General features: G+C 44.7%; 1 protein-coding gene across 4 annotated transcripts in view; it reads left to right on the forward strand.

Moving 5' to 3' along the window:
* Window positions 1-24352, forward strand: part of ADGRF5 (adhesion G protein-coupled receptor F5) — a 105766-nt gene that overhangs the window by 49686 nt on the left and 31728 nt on the right. For all 4 annotated transcript variants that reach the window (XM_005860926.2, XM_005860924.2, XM_005860927.2 and 1 more), the window contains exons 3-8: window positions 3652-3706; window positions 15720-15890; window positions 18975-19148; window positions 19278-19384; window positions 21228-21286; window positions 22301-22443. In XM_005860926.2, coding sequence (XP_005860988.1) covers window positions 3652-3706; window positions 15720-15890; window positions 18975-19148; window positions 19278-19384; window positions 21228-21286; window positions 22301-22443 — 709 coding nt within the window. The remainder of the gene's footprint in view (window positions 1-3651; window positions 3707-15719; window positions 15891-18974; window positions 19149-19277; window positions 19385-21227; window positions 21287-22300; window positions 22444-24352) is intronic.

The raw sequence follows: 24352 nt of genomic DNA on the forward strand, positions 1-24352 counted from the left end.
GCCGTCAGGAAATCCCCTCTGGAGGAGCTGGCCATTGTCGCTCAGACACTTGTCTGGGTACTTCTAGGTGGGCAAGCCGAGGGAGGCCCGGCTGGAGGCTCTGTTATCTCGTCCAAAGTAAACATCCATCTCAGCAGTGGGAGCCCCTGGCAGGAGCCCCTGGCAGGATCTATGTTCCCTCATGAGTCCTCAGCGCCCAAAGTTTAAGAAAAATGGGAAGTTCTGGAGTCTCAGAGGTCCTAGAACTGGGGTGACATGAGGACTCAGGAGGACGAAGCTACCCCCATTCCCCATGAGCCCCAGGCAAGCTGGACACGCGGACACACACACCACAGCTAGAGACTTCACACACATCTGGTGTTCCCCAGCCCAGTATCTTCCACAAGAAGCCTAGGCTTAGAGTGAGCAAGGCTTTTCCAACCAGGAAGAGCAGCGGTGGTGGGATTCAGTTCCTGGTGAGACTCCAGCATTTGCCTCATGGAAGTCCAGGCCCCAAGACCTGGCAGCCAGTCCTCTGCTCCTTCTCAAACCTGGGAGAGCTACCACTACCATGGGGGAGCTCCTGGGAGGTTTTATTGCTTTCAGTATATTTTCCCTCCATTCCTCCCAAAGATTGCAGGGCTCACAATAAAATGTAGGTTATTCTCACAAAAAGCTGTGAATGCTCATTGGACAATAGAGAGGCAGTAGGTGACAGAGTTGTGGGAGCAGGAAACACTTTGCAAAGGTGTTCCCTGAAAGTTCCCAATAATCACCAGAGAGTCAGGAACTAGTTCAGAAGCAGTGATTCTCAAAGGTTGGCCTCAGATGAGAGGATATGTGGTTAAAAAGGCAGTTTTCTTTACACGCACCCCCTCCCAGACCTGCTAAATCAGATTGCAGAGAGGAGAGGCAAGTTACCCTTAAGCTCACAAAGGTTTCAAATACTTTGCATGAGAGCATTGCAATGTATCTTCATTTTAACGGACGACTGCCAGCACCAATCTTTAGCCCACTGGGAAATGGAGCAAATAACATCTCCACCTGGGACAGTTGACCAAAGGTCACCGCCAGTGGCCACCTTCTCCCGGGCTGAGTCTCCCAACTGCAGCCCATGAAGTGTGGACCGAGAAAGCTTCTGATGGCCCCCACCCCCCACGCCCCACGGCCAGGCCCCAGGGACATTTTGCAAAGATGTTCCCTGAAAGTTCTCAATAATCACCAGAGAGTCAGGAACTAGTTCAGAAGCAGTGATTCTCAAAGGTTGGCCTCACATGAGAGGATATGTGGTTAAAAAGGCAGTTTTCTTCACATGCACCCCCTCCCAGACCTGCTAAATCAGATTGCAGAGGAGAGGCAAGTTACCCTTAAGCTCTCAAAGGTTTCAAACACTTTGCATGAGAGCATTGCAATGTATCTTCATTTTAGCGGATGACTGCCAGCACCAATCTTTAGCCCACTGGGAAATGGAGCAAATAACATCTCCACCTGGGACAGCTGACCAAAGGTCACCGCCAGTGGCCACCTTCTCCCGGGCTGAGTCTCCCAACCACAGCCCATGAAATGTGGACAGAGAAAGCTTCTGATGGCCCCCACCCCCCACGCCCCACGGCCAGGCCCCAGGGAGGAGGGAGGCAGGAATGTAGCGGAAGACCCTTCCCCTCCGCCTGGGCACAGGGCCAACGCAGGCTCCAGGGGAAGCCGGCAGGAACCAGCCCTGGGTGTGGACGCTGCTCCTTCTGGGGTTGGTTTCTCATATTCAGCGAAGCTGAAATAACCTCACTGCGATCGAAGGAGCATCTGGGCTTTTAAAATTCCAATCGTCACCCATCACTGCTCTAGTCATTCTTCAAGAACATTTATGAACTGTCAGGTACAGTTTCTTCCCAGTTCCCATGGATGTTAATACTCATCATCGAAAAGGAAGGGGATGGGAAGAGGCAGTAGAAAAAAAGTACAAGAAAAAGTCAGAGTGGGTCCCTGAGACAAACCCACAGTTTTCTAGAGAATCTCCTGATTAAATGATGCTTGTGTGGACAACTGCAGACGTGGAGCCAGGCTAGCTAGGTTCAAATCCTGACTCTGCTATTTAAGGGCTGTGTGACCTTTGCCAGGTTATTGGACCTCTCTGTGCCTGTGTTTTCTCATCAGTGAAATGTGGGAAATGGCAGTACCATAGGCTGTCGTGAGAATTAAATAAGTTAGCATACATCGAGTGCTTAATAGTGTCTGGCACGGGGTGTTGAACATATCTTAGGCATTATTATTTTTGTTAACGTTATGATGTGAGATAACTAGAAAATAATAGTAGACAACGCAGATAGCAGAATGAGCCCTGCCTCGGGTGAGGTTCATAGGTGTGTGGAGTTCATGGGAAAGAACACACCTCTGTGGGCAGGAGTTGTCTGGGGAGGCCTCAGAAAGGCAGGGCTCTTCTATTGACTCTTAAAGGGGGTTTGGATTGGGAAGAACATCCACCTGGAGGCAGGCGTGAGCTAAGAGACCTGTTTCAGATCACGGTGTGGTTACCAGCTGTGGAGCTGGCATTGATCCCAACAGGAAAGCCCAGCAATGTCAGTTCCTAAACCAGAAGCCACATGAGGACCGGAGATGAGCTTTACAGAGATGCAGCAGGAGGCTGTGTGCAGAAAGAGAGGTCCGTGGTCCATGGGAATGGTGCCCCAGAACAATGTGAAGCCCTGTCTCAGGATAGCATTTACTATGTCACCAAAACTAGTTTCGGTGCCGTATATTTATTAAGCATTTGACAATCTCCTGACGCAGGCTATTTTTATCCCTATGTTATAGGTGAGTACTGAGGCACGGAGAGGTGAAGTAACTTGCCCAAGGTCACACAGCCATTTTATGGCAGGGCTCAGATTTGAAGTCAATGTCTGCAGAGTCCTTGTTTTTAACTATCGTGCCTTGTGATATAATTAACATTTATTAAGAGCTTACTTACTATGTGCCACATTATAGTTCACTTAATTCTCATAACAATTCTATAAGGTCAGTACCATTATATTCTGTTTTATAGAAAAGAAAACCGAGGCTTAGGGAGGACAAATAAATTCCTCAAAGTCACATAGCTAGTCAGTGGCACAGCTTTGTACCCAGGCAGGCTGACTCTGGAGCTGGCTCTCAGGGTCCCTGCCACAGAAAGCAACCATCGGGAGAAAAAGGAGCCGGGAAGGAGAGAATCACTTCTAAGCATGGACCATCTAAATGGCCCTAATGCTGCAGGAGTACTCCCGTGGGGACAGGCGGAGTGCCAAGAAGAGGCCGTGAGACTTGTCGAAAAGGCCAAAGGAATGAGTCAGGGTTCCAGTCATGGGCAAGTAGCACAAGCTGAGGACACCAGGATTTATACTTCTTGTTAGGACTCACACTGCAGGAACTCTGAGAAACTCAGACAAGGTGATGTCTTCCGCTCCTGGGTCTGGAGACTGGTCTATAGAAAGTGAATTCCCAGGTCACAGTACAGAGCCGAGTCCATGTCATTTTCCCAACCACTGAGTTGCTGTTCGCCCCGCACTCACTCACTGGGCACAAGGTGCTAACCCCGACTCTGCAGCCCTAAACCAGCTCTAACATGTGGGCCATGGGAGCAGAACGCCGTAGTGGAAAGACGTCTCTACCACTAACTGATAATTTTCTAAAATGTTCTTTCAGAATCTCCAGGAGCATGGACTAGCAGGGGAGGAGCCACTGAGGCAGAAACGAGCGGGTATGTAAACTCTTTCTTGTCAACCACTTCTAGTGAGTCCATTAAATGATATTGGCTCTAACTTTTCAAAACAGTGTGATCTACAATTCAGTCTCAATATCTAGAAGTAATTACAAAAAAAAAAAAACTCCATTCTCTACCAAATGGCATTAAAGGAATCTTAGCACATTCCGATGCCCCTTTCCCCTCCCACCACCTGTGCCCATCTCCTCAGCTGCCCTCCACCCCAAAAAGCCTGCTTCTCTACTCTCAACCCTGCAGCCTTTCCTTTTGCCTTTTTAAAAAACCTCTTCGATTCTCACTTATCACTTTATTTTCTGGATCCACTTAACCACTAGACTCAAGTCCTTCTCCTCTGTCTCCCACTCTAATTTTCCCACTAAATTTCAAAAGCTGGTCTGGAAAATAGAGGGCTCTGCCCCCTGCAGGGTTGAGGCAGTGAGAGCTGTAAACACCTCCATGTACAATGATCCTTGGGGCCCTGTCCCAGGTGCAGGACCTGGGCGGGTGTCAGCATACATCTGAAGGCTGGTTTTTCCTAGAACCAGATTCTCCTACTTTTCTCATAGGAACCTTTCAAAAGCATCATCCTGATGCTTTTATTTCCCTGCATAAAATTCTTCATGGGCTCCCAATTGCCTTGAAGATAAAATCCAACTACCTGCTTGAGTCCTACGGGATGGACCCTGCCTGCCTTTCCCACATGTTCTATTCCTGTTCCCTTTCACACAGCCAGTGTCCTGCCCACCATCCCCCTTTGCTTGTCCAAGGGACTCTGACTTAAGTCTCAATTCACAGGGGTTCTTGCCATGTAAGGTCTTCCATCAAATCCCAGACAGGGTGGGGCTGCTTTCTGGGTTCCCATTGCCCTTGATACATTCCCATAGCACAACAGTGTCCCAATGCTTTGTCATGCTGCTTCCTGTTTGTCATCCCTAGTAGACGTGAGCGCCCCGAACTCTCTTCCTCACCGTAGCCTGGCTTCTAGCCCAGTCTCTCAATAGGTGAGTGAACAAATGAAGCTAGAGTGCACGTCTCTGTATAGCTGCCCCTTTGTGAGTTCAGAGAATCTGTTCCTATTGTTGAGTCTGCTGGCCTGTGGCTACACCAACTGTGTAGAAGGTAGAACTTCTTACGTCGAGCATTGTGATGGGATCATTTTCCAGACGTGCTGTGACTTGCTCTGCTCAGTTTTATGGTCTGAAAGACTGGCTGGGCTGCCGAAGGGAGTAGGCTTGTCAGAAGTCAGGGTGGAGGTGTCTGTTAGAGCCCTCACAGCTCAGCAACCAGACCCCACTGCTGTGAAACTAGAACTTGACCACATTTTATCAAGCTCCCAAAATCCTCATTGGAAGGTCACACCACTGAGAATTTTCTTTTCCTTCCCTTATTTTTCTTTTCTTTTTCCTTTTCCTTTCTCTTCTCTTTCTGCTTCTGTTTTAGCCTTGTTTCCTATCCCTATGGGATCCCCACTCCCCCTTTCTTCCTTCCTTGCTTGAAGTGGTCTGCAGCACAGACGGCACTTTCTGTGCTTCAAAAGGAGTATCATTACGGCCCTAGCCGGTAGGCTCAGTGGATAGAGCATCGGGTCCCAGGTTCGATTCTGGTCAAAGGCACGTACCTTGGTTGCAGGCTTGATCCCTAGCCCTGCTTCAGGCGTGTGCAGGAGGCAACCAATGGATGTCTCTCTCACATCAATGTTTCTCTCTCTGTCTCTCCCCCTCCCTTCCACTCTCTCTACAAGTCAATGGAAAAATATCCTCAGGTGAGGATTAATAAAAAAAAATTAAAATAAAAAATAATAAAATAAAAAGAGCATCATTATGTCTACCCCTGCTTCCTGCCCCCTGTGACAGGCACAGGGCCACAGGTGCCCCATGCAGCACTTTGAAAGACTTTCCTTTTTAAAATCAAACTATTGGAAGGTGAGTTCTAGCTCCAGGTTCCTGCCAGCTTCTTCTAAGTCTTGGCTGCCCGCTTCCCCAGGGACAGTGGGGGACCCACAGCTGTAAAAGTAACATCTTCCTGCATTTCCTGCGGCTGTTTGTGACCCATGGCAACAGCACGAGAGGTTAGCCCTTGGGGAGGAAACCGCTTCCACATCTAAGGGTTTGACATTCCACAATTTTTCCAGACGTGCTTTCATTAAAAACTCTCATGATGAGGATAAATCACCATGAAAACCTCTTTTCCATTTATTACATATGGTCCTCTGTGCTCTCACGCCTCCAGAGTCCTTTGGGATTTGTTAATCACTCAACTCGCCATTTGCAGGAGATGGATTGGCCTCTGTACTTTTACTAAATGATTGAAATAAGAAATGGCCATGGAGCCCTCGCTGGTTTGACTCAGTAGATAGAACGTCAGCCCACAGACTGAAGGGTCTCATGTTCCATTCCTGGCCAAGGGCACGTACCTCGTTTGCAGGCTCACATCGATGTTTCTCTCTGTCACTCCCCCTCCTTCCTTCCACTCTCTCTAAAAATCAATGGGAAAAATATCCTTGGGTGAGGATTAACAGGAAGGAAGGAACGAAGGAACTAAGGAAGGAAGGAAAGGCCATGGAGAGGCCCAGGCACTATGCAACAGATACTTGAAACGTAAGTTGCAGTTAAGAGCGTGACTATGAGAGGAAGCAATAGGAGGGTTACGTGCAGCACAGGACACACGGAGGTGTCTGTTCTGCTTGGTGTGTGAAGTTAGTGAGCTGAAAGCACTGCACTCTGATTCTCAGAGTGATATTCTCTTTCATGTATACGCGCAGCACCCTTTCTGGAGCCTTAACAGCAGAAAGGCTCAAACAGTGGTTCCAAGAGAAAGAGAATTCTCAAAAGAAATTTTCTTTTGAGACACTGGGCCAAGTCTTTAGAGCTTGGGATAGAATTGTCTTTAAAGATTGGATCAATACTCATATTTATTCTGAGAACACTGTAGACTTTTTCCTAACTCATTTTGCTCAGTTATATAACTTCTTGAGCCCTTGATATATATTTATATCACACACACACACATATATGTCACATCTATCACACAAAACCACACATATACATAGAAATATATATATATATATATATATATGCCTAATATGCTAAGTGTCAGACCATTCGACCATTCAACCAGTTGCTATGATGCTCACTGACCACCAGGGGACAGACTCTCTGACCAATAAGTTAGCTTGCTGCTGGGGTCTGGCCGATCAGGACTGGGCGAGATGGGCCAGACACACCCTGGAGCCAACCTCCTGTAGTCCTTCCCTGGCCTCTAAAATATTTCTTCTAATTAATTTCCTTTCAATGTGCAAGAATTCATGCACTGGGCCTCTATTATATTATAGCATTGTGGGGGGGAATAAACAATATTGTGTACATATTATTTTTAAAAATGTTAATTGGGTTATCTGGGGGTTTATTTGTTTTTGTTTGTTTTAATACTTTATTTGCTAAAAACAAAGTCAACTAATTTACTTATAAAAACAATACTGTATTAGAAAGAGCCTGAAATAGCCCTGGTTCAGAGAAGTTCCCATGTAACCACTAGAGTCAGGATGAATGCCACCACACAGGAGTCAGCATTTTAGGAAAACCGTTGTAAGACTCTGCTGGGAAGAGAAGCCTGCACAGAAGCCCCAGAGGCCTGAGCAGGAATGAGTGCACATCTGCCTGTAAAGCGGAGGGAAATAAGAAGGGGTCGAAGAATTTTGTCCTGATGATACCAGGAAGCAGATTCTATCTAGACTGAGAGGCTGGCAGAGAGGAGGGACTGATGGAAGCCATCTGAAGGGAGAGCCAGCCAGATGGTTTGGCTACATGAACTGGATGAGGAGGTTGCCTGGGAGACCAGCGAGGAGGCTCAACAGTGCGGACCGTCATTGGCTCCAGCCCCTGGGGTGAGACAGGAAAGGAGCAAAGGGAGCCCTGGTGAGTGGCATTTTGAGAAGTGGACGAAAGGGACCTGGAGACAGATCCGATGTGGGGGTGAAGGGGAGGGATGGTCCAGGTGAACGTCCAGGAGCACAAACCTGGGTGCCTGGGGGATGTGGAGGCCACAGGTAGAAACGGGAGTGGGAATGAACATCTTATTTTGGAGGTTTGTCAACAAACTTGAAATTTAGTCTTAAGGGTAATCTTCATAGGGGACTGCAAGTCGAAGCTACTGGTAAGAAGTCACACAAATATGTCCCCTATGTTGATTTAGGAAATTGTCCACACCAGGTTTCTTCCAAGTTTGACTGGGAATGCACCTTCAGCCCTGGACTGAAGAGTCCTCATTGGTTTTAATTCAGCTTCAAAAGGAAAGATCGGTAGGAGACAACATTTCAAAAAAAGAGATCCAGGATGTCCTAACCCTGTGCGGGAGGCGCTTACCTTTACACCTATTCAGTGGGAGCGAGGCTCCTACCTCGCTGGGTTGCTGGCCGCCTGTGCCTTTCTGCAGCCCTGGCAGCCCGGGTGTGCGGGCCCTTTTGATCTGGGTCCAGGAGATGCTATACATTTTCCAGGTTGAGAAACAGATTTGAGGGTTTTCATGGCTTTAATCTTTCCTGTGATAATAGGTGGCATGCAGTGCTCCGAGCAGGCCCTGGTGGTGGCAGAGCAAGATGATAAGGCCGGATGCTCTCAGCCTGGTGTTTGAGTTTGGTTTCAGAGTTGACCTTTAATACCTGGAGTGCTTTTTCTTTCAATCTCTGATTAGTGTTGTTTGTTTGTTTGTTTGTTTGTTTAACACTCTAAAAGATGAGACCTAATGGAAATAGCAACTTTTGCTTAAACTACCAGCAGACATTGGCAAAGAATAGAATCATTAATTTTTTTTAAATTCTTACCCAAGGATGTTTTACTGATTTTAGAGAGAGGGGAAGAGAGAGAGAGAAAGAGAGAGAGAGAGAGAGAGAGAGAGAGAGAAACATCGATGTGAAAGAGAAACATTGGTCAGTTGCCTCCCATATGCACCCCCACTGGGTATCAAACCCAAAACCTAGATATGTGCCCTGACTGGAAATTGAACCAGCAACCTTTTAGTACATGGGATGACACTTCAACCAACCGAGCCACACCACCAGAGCTCATTACATTTTTAAAAATCAGTATTATTGTTTCTATCTGCTGTTTCAGAATGGTTACAATATGCCAGACAATTTGCTAGGGATCTGCATTCAGTATCCAACTCCTTAACAACAACTCTGCAGAGATAATATTACTCCTACTTTGCAGATGAGCAAAGTGTGGCTCACAGAGGTTAATGTCTGCCCAGGTAAGAAGGCATTCCACCCAGCTCTCTCTGGCTCAAAGTCCATGCTCAGAGTTAAGAGTCATAGTTCTCAACCTATGTTTCTGGCCTAGAAGATTCCATCCCATGATTCTTGGTGCCCCTTTGTAGAGCAAGGAGCAGTGGGACTACTGTCTTTCCTGCACTCAAAAAAGAACTTTATATGGATGGGGCTGACTTTTTTTTTTTACCCATGCCAGCCGTACACATTTATTATTATTCATGCATGGTCAAAAGACTTACAAGGCCCATTATTATCGGTATAACCATACATATGAAATATCACATAGTGACATGGAGTGAAAACAACAGCTTTATACATATTTAAAAATACAGACACATACACACATTCTCTTTCAAGTGTTCACCATACACTGCTACACAAGCAGGAGGCATGGAGCTGCAGGAGTGACAATATACATGACATGTAGAAATATCTCAAGCATAAAAACCACACTTAAGTTGCAAAAATAAAGTTTCTTTCTTCAAACATTTTGATCTGGGCTCAAGCAGAGCACCAATGATTTTCATAGATTAGAGGAATGAACAATGCATTTCATCCCCACCCCTTAAAAAAAAAAAGTCTACAGCACATCTGTTTCATCCTTTGAAGATGATTAGTCAGTAGAATGGATTCTTTTCCCCCAGACTGCACAACCCAGTGTTTTACAACACAGTGCTTCCCCCTTTCCTCCATCCACACCTGCCAGGTAAGCCAGAGCCAGGGGTTCTGGTGGTTGATCCCTATGAGAACAAACCTTTCTAAAATCTAAAGGGAGAACTTTGACTATGATGCTGCCAAATTGCACAATATACATGACATGTGGAAATGTCTCAAGCATAAAAACCACATTTAAGTTGCAAAAATAAAGTTTCTTTCTTCAAACATTTTGATCTGGGCTCAAGCAGAGCACCAATGATTTTCATAGGTTAGAGGAATAAACAATGCATTTCATCCCCACCCCTTAAAAAAAAATGTCTACAGCAGATCTGTTTCATCCTTTGAAGATGATTAGTCAGTGAATGAATTCTTTTCCCCCAGACTGCACAACCCAGTGTTTTACGACACAGTGCTTCCCCCTCTCCTCCATCCACACCTGCCAGGTAAGCCAGAGCCAGGGGTTCTGGTGGTTGACCCCTATGAGAACAAACCTTTCTAAAATCTAAAGGGAGAATTTTGACTATGATGCTGCCAAATTGCTACCTACTAGAACATGCCAAGAAAACAGAAAAAAACAGCAGAAAAACAGCCATCGCTTAATATTTACCTGCTACAGAACTATGGGGGAGAAACAAGAGAGCCAAACCCAGTGATAAAGATGCATTGTCCTCTTTGCTCAAGAGAAAGCCACACCCAACCTCATGTCTCCTGGGTGAAGTTAGCAGCCTTCATTCTTTTGCAGGTGGGAGATTAATTTATGGATCTAATTTGGCTCTGACTTTTGAGAGGCCATAATTCCTATTAGAGTTGCCGGGCAAAAGTAGTATTGTTTGCTTTAACAGCTGTGATTAAGACTGAACTGCTTGTCTCAGTTTGTGGCCAACTTTCCAGAAAGGTCTCTTTAAGATAAGTGCCGTGTGGTGGGCAGTGATTTATGGGGAAGGAGAGGGGAAATCCTGGCTGGTTTGTGCCTTCTGGGCCTGCAGATAGGCCTCCATCTGTGACATGGGTGACACCTGGAATGTGCTACCTTCCACTGGGGCATCGGTGAGTCAGAAAAATTCAGACAAACAACACCAGGGCACAGGAGCCGAGAAAAAGAAAACACATTAACTGTCTGGAATCAGATGGCCCAGGGGCAGCAGACGAGTGTGGAAGCCTCTTAACACACCCACAGAGGGGTGGGGGAACAGCCCTGCGTTCCCCCTGGTTCCTTGTAGCTGAGGCAGGACGGAAGAATCACTTTCCTGCAAGTCCTCAGGTTTGGGACAGGGGAGGAGGCAGAGATTGGCATTTCTATTCAAACTGTAGGCCTCTCTGAGGCTGTGAGCAGAATATGCTCTGTGTCCCTAGCACCAAGCACAGTGCCTGGGAGGTAGCCACTCAATATATATAGTCAAGATACTTACAAATCAGCTAGAGGCCCAGTGCACGGATTCATGCACATTGAAAAGAAATTAATTAGAAGAAATATTTTAGAGGCTGGGGAGGGACCATGGGAGGTTGGCTCCGGGGTGTGTCTGGCCTGTCTTGCCCAGTCCCGATCGGCCAGACCCCAGCAGCAAGCTAACCTACCAATAGGAGTGTTTGCCCCCTGGTGGTCAGTGCGCATCATATCGACTGGTCGAATGGTCAGACACTTAGCATATTAGGCTTTTATATATATAGATAAACCAAGGAACAAACCAACTGAGCAAGGGTCAGTGTCAAAATCCACAAATGTCAATGGTAGTAGGTTATTGTGTCTTTCCTCACCGTGGATTTCTAAGACATTTATTATGCTGACTCAAATGGAGCAAAGTTTTAGCTAATTCTTCCATTTATCATTAATAATTTTGCCTTTGAGTTTAATATTATTTCAAAACATACTTGGGAATTGCACATTTCCCAAAGACACATTTAACAATAATACCTCATATTTTTATGGTCCTTTAAGATTTACAAAGTGGGCACTTTCATTATCATCTCCTGTTTGAGTCATGGCAGGATATAGTTAAAATAAAATGGACTTTGGAGTCAGAAAAATATAGCTTCAAATCCCAGTTCTAAAATTTGCTGTCCATATGGTTTCAGTTTTGTCATCTGCAAAATGGGGCTTTGCATACTGTTCTCATGGCCCTCAAACCCAGCAGGTAATGGATAAATGGCAGCTGCTGTTATTATTGTTACTATCATTATGATCACCTGGGATCTTTTCGGTATCCCTGAAGAAAGAGGTGAGCAAGTATCAGTTCTCTCAAAGCAAAAGAGGAAAAATAAGAGTAAGCAGATATGCTTGGAGACTGCACGATTGTTCCCCCATAGGAGCACTAGCAGACGGTGTTGAAAACAAAAATCCACGCTAAAGCCAAGAACAAACTTATGGGTTCATATTGGTTCTCCAAGATCACCTTCTCAGCTTCCTCATTTGGATTCGAATGTTAGATCCCAAACCTGCTTGATCACCAGAAGCACCTGTGGGAATTGGGAAAAATTCACATTTCTGGTCCTCCCCCATCAAGACTCTACTTTGGCTCATGTAGGCGGAAGCTCCAACATATCTGTGTGTGTAGAATTCCCTAGGTGGGTGTAATCATCAGTCAAGTGTGGGCGGCACTGGAATAGGGGATTCCCAATGGCAAGCCCGAAGCCTTTTGAGTTACTAGGGTATTTATTTATTTATTTTTTTAGCCTGTTTGGAAGAACTGGCCATTTTGAAGGAGAAGATGTTTCCTTTTCTATTAGAGATTCTCATACTTATCAGTCTTTGATCAAGGAGAAGTGGTGCTCGGGCCAAGGGTTACTCTGAAACTCCCTTAGAAGTTAGTGAACATAAAAGGTGGATAAGGGACAGAGGGCCTTAGAGGCTGGTGCTCTTATTAGTAGTTGCACAGATCCCATAGAATGGAACTCGCTAGAGGCACAGGAACTTTCCTCTTAGCATTTTAAGTTTTTGGCTCAGCTCCCTGGGAGATCTCAGCGGAAGAACTCACTGCCTTGGTTTCAGTGGGGAGTGATGACATCCATGAATCACCACGTGCTTTCCAGGCCCACGCTTGTTCTGCAATTAAGTCTGCAAAGAGCACAGAGCAGTGGGCTCACGGGTGGGAGGTAGACAGGGCCCTCAGACAGACATTAACATTATGCTGAGATCAGACCCTGGGATGCAACAATGCGGGTGATGAAGTGGGGGATATGGAATTGTTATAGACCTCATTCATCTCAAAAGCAGCTCCCGTCCAGGAAATCCTGTTTACATTCATGGGAGGAGAGTTGACTGACCACAGCAAAGAGGATCCTGGAGCTAGGAATCCTCTGGAGGGTATAAATATTACTGCACTACTTTTCAGGAAAAAGAATGTGCTCTAAGGCAGACCTTGTAAATATGCAGCCACCCTACCCTCCTTGCAAATGTTCCCAGGGGCAACATATTGTGTCTAGAGTTCAGATCACATAAATCAAGATAAGCAGTTCCCTGGACCACCACCCCAAAGCTTGCTTTCATCGCAAAACCATTTGAGAATCAGAAAAAAAGAAAACTAGGAAATTTGAGGCAACAGCATAGTATCATGACGGACTGAAATTGGGTTTTAAAAGTCACATGTTCTGTAGGAAATATATTTTCATAAGGAGAAAATACACCTTAAAGTGCATTCTTTTTTGTTGTTGTTTTAATCTTCACCTGAGGATATGTATTCCATTGCTTTTCAGAGAGAGTGAGTGGAAGAGAAGGAGGGAGGAGGAGAGAGAAACATCAATGTGGTTGCCTCCGGCACACCCCCCCACTTAGGAGTGAACCAACAACCCAGGAATGTGTCCTTGACTGGGATTCAACCCAAGACCCTTCGTTATGTGGGCTAATGCTCTAACCAGTGAGCAGCACCAGCCAGGGCAAAGTGCATTCTTAATTTTAAGAAAATCTGCATTTTTACAGTTTGTGTTAATTATATTAAGTTGAATGATGCCAAAAATGAAATAATTCTCAACAAGGTTGAGGACTTAAACCAACATGCTAAGACATAGTTTGCAACTGTAAGTGAACAAACATTGCGGTTTTCTACCATAAACATCTATCAACTGGAATTTCCCATAGTAAACTTACTCTACTTTAGTGTTTCACATAAATAATCCTTGGAAACATTGAAAGCAAATCTTGCAATTTTATGGAAGACATTCTTTGCCCTTTTAGAAAATAGACTTATAATTTTTCATTGTATGGTAAAATATGCATCATAGGTCCAGATTTAACTTAAATTTTAAGGTAATCGCTTTGTAGGTATTTACTTATCTTTTTCTTACTTGACTGACAAAATAAAATAGACCACAACTTGCTTTCTCAATGTATCTGTAAAAAAATCTTCTTAATTTTTGAAGGTTGTTCATTAGCTTCTAACCTAGTCTATGGCTTCTGCTCCAGTTATATATTTCAGCCAAGAATGAGCCAAGGATTCTGACAGTGACATAGAGGTGAGGGATATGTCACAACTCAGAGTCACAGATTAAACTTATTATGTGGTGACTCCAGGCCAGATGGAGTGAGTAAGGCCATGAGAAATGAAACAGTTCCTGTCCTTGAGCAGCTTACGTTAGTGAGCCAGACATGATGTCATATAGGAAACTATGAAAGAATAGATATAGATATAGAGATACACATATACTGTCTGCCCTGCCTGCAGTGGGCATGTATGTATTGGGGGCCAGATGCATCTAGAATGATAGCCAGTCAACCAGCCAGAAGACAATTTAGAAAAACAATGAAGAACTGAAGATCGCTTTCATTTTTCTTTCTAACTTGCCAACTTCGCTTTTGTGGAACACCTGTCATATTCTGAAACACAGAGTAAAAACCGAAAGCCACGCCAGGCTAGGAGCAAAGGGAATTAGCTAGATGACTTTTCCCAGAGATCTCAAGTTTGCGTAGTCCAGCTCTCAAAATACATGCATGTCAATTCAATGGTGTTTGAAACATATTGAGTCATCTGGTGAGTCAGGACATGTATTGGCATTTACTGTCAAGACTGTTGCCAAAGCCTGCGTGCTAGGTCTCTCTGCTTCTATTCTTGTCCCATTACAGTCCATTCTCCACACGGAGGTCCTTGGCCTTGGACACGAAGAAGGGTGTGGGAACGGAGAAGAAGGACAAGTCCTGAGCTTAGCCTGTGAATCTCTTAAATGGCCAGAGACCACTGCTCTGAGACCAGACAGACCAGTTGCCTTCTTGGTTTAAATCAGTGGTTCTCAACCTTCCTAATGCGGCGACCCTTTAATACAGTTCCTCGTGTTGTGGTGACCCCCAATTTCATTGTTACAAATTGAACATAATTAAAGCATAGTGATTAATCACAAAAACAATATGTAATTATATATGTGTTTTCAGATGGCCTTAGGCGATCCCTGTGAAAGGGTCGTTCGACCCCCAAAGGGGTCACGACCCACAGGTTGAGAACCACTGGTTCAAACAGTAAAGCTGTCCAGAGGACGCACCATGAGGGGGCTTGGTGGTGGTCAGTATACAAATTCTTCTTTTCCTCTAAAACAGTGGTTCTCAACCTTCTGGCCCTTTAAATGCAGTTCCTCATGTTGTGACCCAACCATAAAATTATTTTCGTTGCTACTTCATAACTGTAATGTTTCTACTGTTATGAATCATAATGTAAATATCTGATATGCAGGATGGTCTTAAGCGATCCCTGTGAAAGGGTCATTCGACTGCCAAAAGGGTCTCGACCCACAGGTTGAGAACCGCTGCTCTAAAAAGTTCATTAGAAATTCTTTTGTTGTTATTGTTGTTAATCCTTACCTAAGGATAATTTTCCATTGATTTTTAGAGAGAGTGGAAGGGAGAGGGAGAGACAGAGAAAGAGAAACATTGGCCACCTCCTGCATGCTGTGCCCTTGACAGGAATCGAACCCAGGACCCTTCAGTCCATGGGCCGACACTCTATCCACTGAGCCAAATCAGCCAGGGCTTTTCTAGAAATTCTTAAAGGCAAATGTGTCCAGCATCCACATGTTCCTGTCATCACCTTTAAGTGCTAAAATGTCTACCGTGTTCTCCCTCCACCACCCACAGTTAAATTCTCACAGCTTTCTTATGCTTCATTTCAGTTGCCACAAGTCATCCTCCAGCGAAAGAGTACACTGTTGATATTGAGATCAGTTTTGAAAATGCCTCCTTCCTGGATCCTGTCAAAGCTTACCTGAACAGCCTCAGTTTCCCAATTCAAGGCAATGACACTGACCCCGCTGCCAACATTTTGAGCATAGAGGTGACAACAGGTAAGTAAAAGACCCGTTGCTTCAGAATGGAGGATTAGGCATATCAAGGAAAGGCTCTCTGAGCTCCTCCTATTAGAGCAAATTATACTGAGTAGGCAAGTGCAATGACCCAACAGGCTTGACCTGTGATTTTATTACTTCGTTGCCTTCCAGATGAAATCCCTGTTGGTAAACTCTGCAGCCAGTTTGCTTATTTTAAATGGTGACCGCATGTTTACTTAGTGGTTTGTTTGTTGCTTGTCACAAAGTCATCCCAAGATATGGCCATGAAAACTACTGGATCCTCTTACCCTGGGCAGTCAGTGGATATGGCAAGTATGAGTTCAGGAGGCTGATAAGTAGCAATTCCCTTCTTTTTTGGCATCATAGGTCAGGAAATAGGAACCAGGTACATGTCTAGGTCAGCAGTAAGGCATTAAGCAGGACCTCCCAGACGATGGGATTGGACTTTCTGGTCATTGACTCTCTTCCAAGGTCATGATAGCTCTCCTATGTCTCAGGGGACCATCACCTCTATGCCATAGCAGCTGTGAGATGTGATTGCCCTTTATGTTATACAAGGTTACTGCTTTGTAAATTGCAAAACACTAAGATGTGGACTTTATTATTCCAAAATAGTAACAAGAATAAAATTCTTATTTTTTAAAATCTTTTTGAATTTTAATATTTTAAATAGTCTATCACAGTGTCAGTCTGCATATTAATTTTTAGCTCTTAATATATGCTGCTTGAACCTGAAAGAGCTGCCTTAAAGCTCCCTTTGGATTCCATTCCCCACCAAATTCTGCATTAGCGTTAATTTCCTTGAGTTACCATGAGGTTCTCTGATCGAATGCATTGTGAGTCACCCACAACGTTCCTCAAATGTATTTATGAAAAGGACTCTTCCATAGAACATTTCACAAAACCAGTTATGTTGGAGCAAGATAGGAAACATCTTTCTATGTCTCCACTCAGCACAGATCTGCATCTAAAATTGTCTCCCCTATTTATGGGAAAAATTAAGAATTTGATATATTTTTAGTCAATTTTGTTTTGCTTCCCAATAGTTTTTTAATGGTAACCTTTGGTATTTATTTGAGTACTAGAAAGCTACTCTAGTAAACAAAATGTACCAATAAGTATCAAATATAAGTTGTTCATTTTGTCGAACAGGTTGCGATTGTTAACACTTGAACTTTCATTGTGAGCTAATGTTATGTACACTCAATATAGACATATTAAGACCGTCTCCTAGGTTTGTCTCGCTCTCTTAGAGGAGGTGTGATTTCAGGGGCTCCACTGTTTATGCCATTTTAGAAATTTGTTAACCAAGTTTACAAATTGGGTTAACAATTTACAATTTAAATTAGCAAGTTTCTCTTTTAAGATGCAAATGCCCTGGGAAAGCTTAATTTATCCTGCCAGCAAGACTGGTTATTCACATGTTGAAGGGGTGACAACTTCCTGATAGTTAACTGAGAGCTTGTGGCTCAAGGACCTCAAGACCAGAGGGGAAAGCTGGGGAGAGCTGACCTCAGAAAGGAGTGGATGCGATGGATGGGCAATGAAGATTAGACTTATTGAACATGAAACTAATATCTAAGCACCCCCAAATTTCCTCCATTCCCCTCTTCCCATGCCTCTCCCTGCCCATTCTTCCAACAGCTTACTTTATGATCCTTTCAAGGAAGATATTTTTAATAATAGCAAACAAAACTAAGGGCCAGACAGTGTATGTAAAGCACCAAATAATACCTGGAATGTGGTAGGTGGTCTGGTGATGATAGCTTTTGTCATCCTCTTAAAGCAAGTTTGTATTTTACATGGGCGTCAAAAGTTCTTCAAATACTACGCCCACATCCCTCTCAAAAAACAAACAAAAAAATGCTTTCGCAAGGGATTTCAGGTCAGTAAAAGAGAGATTTTGACAAAGGGGGTCTTTTTGGCTCCCTTCAAATTCCCCCACCAATGATCCCCACCCTCACCAGCAGCCTAGACACCCTCTGATCCCTAAGCTTCTGCTCAGCTCCCACGACTTCCAGAGCACAGGGCTGCATCAGCATCCAAGGACTCACTGGGACTCAGTTGTTCCTCTTACTTCAGGAACTATTATCTCACGGCTTTCTTTTGGAGAGTCACTCTGCTGAGCCTTTGCCCAGGTGCCCGTCTGCAGAAAAAAACAGCTCCCGGTGATTTGACTTTGGTCCAGTTTTAGAAATAAATTCAGCTCCCTGTTTTCAGAGCATGTTCAGTGTCCCCTTAGTATCAGAGTCTGTTTGGGCTGCTTACATTAGACATGAAATGTAAAAGGCACAATTTTGCTTGTACTCTTCATTTGTTATCTATTGCTGTGTAACAAACTACCCCAAAACTTAGCATTCAAACAACAAACATGTCACAGTTTCTGAAGGGCAGAAATTTGGGAAAAGCTTAGCAGGCTCTGGCTCAGGGTCTCTCATGAAGTTGTCAAGCTGTCAGCAAGAGGGGCAGTCATCTGAAGGCTCAACTAGGGGTGGAAAATTTGCTTCCAAGCTCTCTCATGTGATTCCCAGCAGGCCTCAGTTCCTCACTAGCTGTTGGCTGGAGACCTCAGTTCCTCACTCTGTGGTTTTGTGAAATGTCATGACATAGTCTCATGTGATGACAGCTGGCTTCCCCCAGAGCAAGTGATGCAAGAGAGAATGAGAGAGAGCCACCAAAGTGAAAGCCGGAGTGTCTTTATAACCTAATCTCAGAAGTAATACTTCTGTTATAATCTATTGGTCACACAGATCAACCCTAGTACAATATGAGAGGGAACTACATGAGAGTGTGAATACCCAGAGGCAGGGATAGTCAGGGCCCATCTTGGAGGCTGGCTATTGGATGTCAGAAATCTCTCGTATCACCATTGTAGGCATGCCTTGGGCTAGTTGGAGTAGTCATCTTTTAGATGCTCAGGCCTAATAACATGGTGATACATACAGGAGCCATGGGGCTCTCATACAGTACTCTTGAACTTCTCAGAAGGGCAATATGGAGTAGCGTTAGTCTATACTTGCAGTCTATAAATGCAAAAGTGGTGACCATCTTCTCTCTCCTCCCTGTTCTGGTTGACGATAGTCTGCAGACCTACTGGAAATGAAATCTGGTGCTCCTGCGAGTCAGGCTACAGGTGGCCTCAGGAACAGTGCCTTCACAATCTCACTTGTCAAGAGCATGACAACGCCCCTGCAGGGCGTTGCAATTGCCTTAAAGGGCTGCCTCCCAATGGACCTTTTTGCCAGCTCCAGAGAGGTAAGTAACTGCTCATTAACTGTTCATTTGCTGAGTGGCTATTTGGTATCAGATCAAGCAAATGTTTCTGTGTCCTGTGTGTTCTTAAAGGCTAACATGAGATTTTTAAATATTGCCCCCTTTTTTCAGAAATAACCCTGAGGATGTCAGTCAGACTCAACGTGGGCTTTCAAGAGGACCTCAGGAACACCTCCTCTGCCCTCTATAGGTCCTACAAGACTGACTTGGAAACAGCGGTAGGTTTTGGCCTCACCGGCCTCTGAACCAAACAAACGTTGGGCTGCACTAAATCTATCGCATTGACTGTGGATAGTTTGCTTGGATCTGTCAGAATTTATGAATGTGGATATTAAAATCACTCCTGTACTTCTGGGATGATGAATTCAGAAGAGCTGAAATCAGTGTTCAGGGGATGATTGGACATCATCTTGACCTTTAGGTGGGACTTCTTTTCAGGATAGAATTGATTCAGATACGATTTGGTGACATACTGGTAAACTAACTGAAACCCATTCAGAGACTCAAGAGCTTGATCTAGGAGCACTTGATGGTACATTTCTATTTGTCTTCACACAGCACATGGATGAAACTACTAACATCTTTTGGGCAGGTCAGCCTAAGACTGGCAGAGAGGGTTCCAAATCACTCTATGCTAACAGTTCATAGGCATTTACACTTAAGCCAGATTTAAATTTACTCCCATGAAATTAGAGACTATTTCCTTAGTTGTTAACTTTGTGCCAGACACTATTGTCAGTGCATTACATTGGATGACTTTATCTAAACCTAAATGCTTTACTTGAATTAACTTATTTGGAATGGACCATCCCAACTGGTGTGGCACAAATTATTACAGGTAGCCTGAGATAATGACTTCCCTAACTCTCTGGGCAGCTGAGCTCCTGCCTCCATCCAGGAGCAGGCCAGGAGCTGACCTGAGTGTGCCACACAAATATTACCATTTTCCATGGATGCCATGTTAGAGTGCTGATGCCGTAGAGCTCTTGGACATCTGGTTTACATATCTGACATGTAATAGTTCTACACAGCATGAGAGTCCTTCTCATACACACAACCACATGCAAAATCATGTACGTTTGGGGAAGAGAGTTACATACTAAACTCTGGATCCCCCCATGCAGGTACCTGGTACAGAGTGCTCTGCACATCGCATCTGTCCTGTACATGTGACTTGAGTCAAATTGAATTTCTTATCGGGTTGGTATTCAGAGGAACGAACTTTGGTAAAAACATCATCATAAACCACATTGGCTCAACCAGCACTGCAATATGTTAAGTGAGGCATGAGGCAATGCAATGGCCTTAAGAGTGTACCTCCTAGATCTCCAACTGCAGGGAATGTAATTGACCAAGGGCCCCAGCTGCTGCCTCTGACGGCCATGACAGTGCTTGTTGCTCACTACTAATGAATGAGCTCAGAAGGTCTGCATCTTCCGGATACAGACCTCTTTGAAGGCCTTCCCGAACCTTCCCACACGCAGTCTAGGATGGTTTCATCCAACCTTCCTTCCCACTCTTTCCCACTTGGGGTCAAATGGCTCTCTCTGCCTTCCTGTTGCCTCTCCCATATTCTTTTTTCTTGAATACATACATTTTTATTGACTTTAGAGAGAGGAAGGGAGAGGGAGAAAGAGATAGAAACATCAATGATGAGAGAGAATAATTGGTCAGCTGCCTCCTGCACACCCCCTACTAGGGAATGAGCCCACAATCCGGGCATGCACACTGACCGGGAATCCAACCATGACCTCCTGGTTCATGAGCCAACGTTCAACCAATGAGTCACACCAGCAAGGCCCCCATATCCTTTCCTAGTTGTTTTCCTGAGTAAATGTTTCTACATTTAACCTGGTGTTTGCTTTTTAGAGAACATAGAATTTCAGAGGTAGATAATAGGAATGACTTCTTCAGAGATCAGCTGATGCCAGAGTTAACAACATACACAGGAGGAGATTTCTCTCAGGATGAACAGGAATATGTGCTTTTTACCCTGTTTCTAATCTTTGACGTCTCTGTCATTGGACCTTGCTACATGACACTGTCTGCTTTATTTTTCAGTTCTGGAAAGGTTACAGTATTTTACCTGGCTTCAAATTGGTGACTGTGACAGGGTTCAGGTAAGAATGCTGTAATTGGGTCATTTCTATCTAATGGCACAGACCAACACATCAGTGAAGGAGGAAAAGCCTGTTAGAGGGGCGTCACTGGGACACTCAACAGGGGCAGAATGCTGGGGCTGAAGGTGGCGGAAATACTGAGAATTGTAGCTCACTCCTTACAGAAGTACCTACTTAGAAGGAAGGTGAAAAAGGACTCGTGTTTATTCTATACACACAAGAATTTTACAAAGATATGGGTAAGTTTGTAGTTTAAGGAGTTCAGAAATACAAAAGTGAAATAATGTCACACAATGATGCATTTATTCAAGAAAAGTTGGCCAGCCAGGACCACAGGTGCAGGCTGCTGCAATGTGGGTGGTGCCCCCTAGAGTTGGGCACTCTGGCTGACCTGAAAGGGTTTGCACAGTTTTTCGAACAGTTGGTTGCCAATGTTAAAAGTTAAGAATGTGTACAGGGACAGTGAGGATTTGGGCTTCACTTGACATTAAGCTTCTCTGGTAACCCTGGGCCAGCATGGCTGTAGGACAACTCCCTGCATTGTGGCTGCCACTCTATGGCCAGTTTATGTGATTCGTTCACTCACCCCTGTCTGGCTATTTTGTTATTTATGTTACCTGTCTGCATACAGTGGAGTGTCCATGCCCCGCCTCAGGCTTTCCATTAGAGTTCGAAAACACATTGAGATCAGTGAACCCTTCCTGCCATTTTGTTTTCTCATACAAATAAACCATAACGATCTAGACCAGTGGTTCTCAACCTTCTGGCCCTTTAAATACAGTTCCTCATGTTGTGACCCAACCATAAAATTATTTTCGTTGCTACTTTATAACTCTAATGTTGCTACTGTTATGAATCGTAAGGTAAATATCTGATATGCAGGATGGTCTTAGGCAACCCCTGTGAAAGGGTCGTTCAATCGCCAAAGGGGTCACGACCCACAGGTTGAGAACTGCTGATCTAGACTCTTCCAGGTCAGTCACTGCTTTACTGAACTGCGTGGTCTCCATCCAGGCCCGGAAGTGTGGTTGTGGCGTATGAAATCAGAACTACAACACCATCCCCTGGATTAATGCACAGAGCGAATGAGCTGGTCACACAGAACCTCAACCAGACCTACAAAATGGACTTCACTTCCTTCCAAGCAGTGACTAGTAGTAAGTAGACGTTGCTACATTTTTTTTCCTGTGCAATGATTCCATTTAGATATGACAAGGGTTTTTACTGTTATGCTGAAATCTACGAAATTACATTGTGATGTCCCCTGTGGGGAGAGTCTCCGGTCCCCAGCATAGAGGTCTATGTGCCAACTCCTGCCTTAGGCTGGTGCAGCACAGCCTCACAAGGCTAATTCACTGTAGTTGGGGGAGAGGTTGCCAGGGGAGAGATTTTGCAAGGGGGCCACAGAGCCATTATGGGTTTTAAAAATTACTGTAACAGGCCCAAGATATTCAAAAAATACAACCAACATGGTGGTGCAGGTTGGGATATTCATGAAGTGCCCTGGTATGAAATAGGGGGCCACTGTTATTTTAGAGCAGTGGTTCTCAAAGTGTGGCCCCAGACTAGCAGCATCAGCACCGCAGGGGAACTTGTTAGAAATGCAAATTCCTGGGGCCACCCCAGACCAAGCAGGGCCAATCTGTTTCAACAAGCCCTCCAGGCGACTTGATGCCCAGGAAAGTTGGAGAACCCCTGCTTTGGATCACATCTAACACTGGTGAGAGTCCTGGGATTTTAGATGTTCTCCTACATTTTACAAATGGGGTACAGGGCTGAGCTCTGTTGTGTTAGGAGGTGTGGACCTATATTGTCCAAGGGGTAGCAAGGGGAGCTGGCTGGGCAGAGATTTGGCGGACATCCTGGATAACACAGGCTCATGGTTCCCAAGTAAAGGTAGTTGCTCTTTGGCGCAGCGAGGAAGGGAGAGGGAGAAAGAGATAGAAACATCAATGATGAGAGAGAATAATTGGTCAGCTGCCTCCTGCACACCCCCTACTAGGGAATGAGCCCACAATCCGGGCATGCACACTGACCGGGAATCCAACCATGACCTCCTGGTTCATGAGCCAACGTTCAACCAATGAGTCACACCAGCAAGGCCCCCATATCCTTTCCTAGTTGTTTTCCTGAGTAAATGTTTCTACATTTAACCTGGTGTTTGCTTTTTAGAGAACATAGAATTTCAGAGGTAGATAATAGGAATGACTTCTTCAGAGATCAGCTGATGCCAGAGTTAACAACATACACAGGAGGAGATTTCTCTCAGGATGAACAGGAATATGTGCTTTTTACCCTGTTTCTAATCTTTGACGTCTCTGTCATTGGACCTTGCTACATGACACTGTCTGCTTTATTTTTCAGTTCTGGAAAGGTTACAGTATTTTACCTGGCTTCAAATTGGTGACTGTGACAGGGTTCAGGTAAGAATGCTGTAATTGGGTCATTTCTATCTAATGGCACAGACCAACACATCAGTGAAGGAGGAAAAGCCTGTTAGAGGGGCGTCACTGGGACACTCAACAGGGGCAGAATGCTGGGGCTGAAGGTGGCAGAAATACTGAGAATTGTAGCTCACTCCTTACAGAGGCACCTACTTAGAAGGAAGGTGAAAAAGGACTCATGTTCATTCTATGCACACAAGAATTTTACAAAGATATGGGGTAAGTTTGTAATTTAAGGAGTTCAGAAATACAAAAGTGAAATAATGTCACACAATGATGCATTTATTCAAGAAAAGTTGGCCAGCCAGGACCACAGGTGCAGGCTGCTGCAATGTGGGTGGTGCCCCCTAGAGTTGGGCACTCTGGCTGACCTGAAAGGGTTTGCACAGTTTTTCGAACAGTTGGTTGCCAATGTTAAAAGTTAAGAATGTGTACAGGGACAGTGAGGATTTGGGCTTCACTTGACATTAAGCTTCTCTGGTAACCCTGGGCCAGCATGGCTGTAGGACAACTCCCTGCATTGTGGCTGCCACTCTATGGCCAGTTTATGTGATTCGTTCACTCACCCCTGTCTGGCTATTTTGTTATTTATGTTACCTGTCTGCATACAGTGGAGTGTCCA

This window comes from Myotis brandtii, unplaced genomic scaffold, assembly GCF_000412655.1.
Source record: "Myotis brandtii unplaced genomic scaffold, ASM41265v1 scaffold143, whole genome shotgun sequence".
NCBI lineage: Eukaryota > Metazoa > Chordata > Mammalia > Chiroptera > Vespertilionidae > Myotis > Myotis brandtii.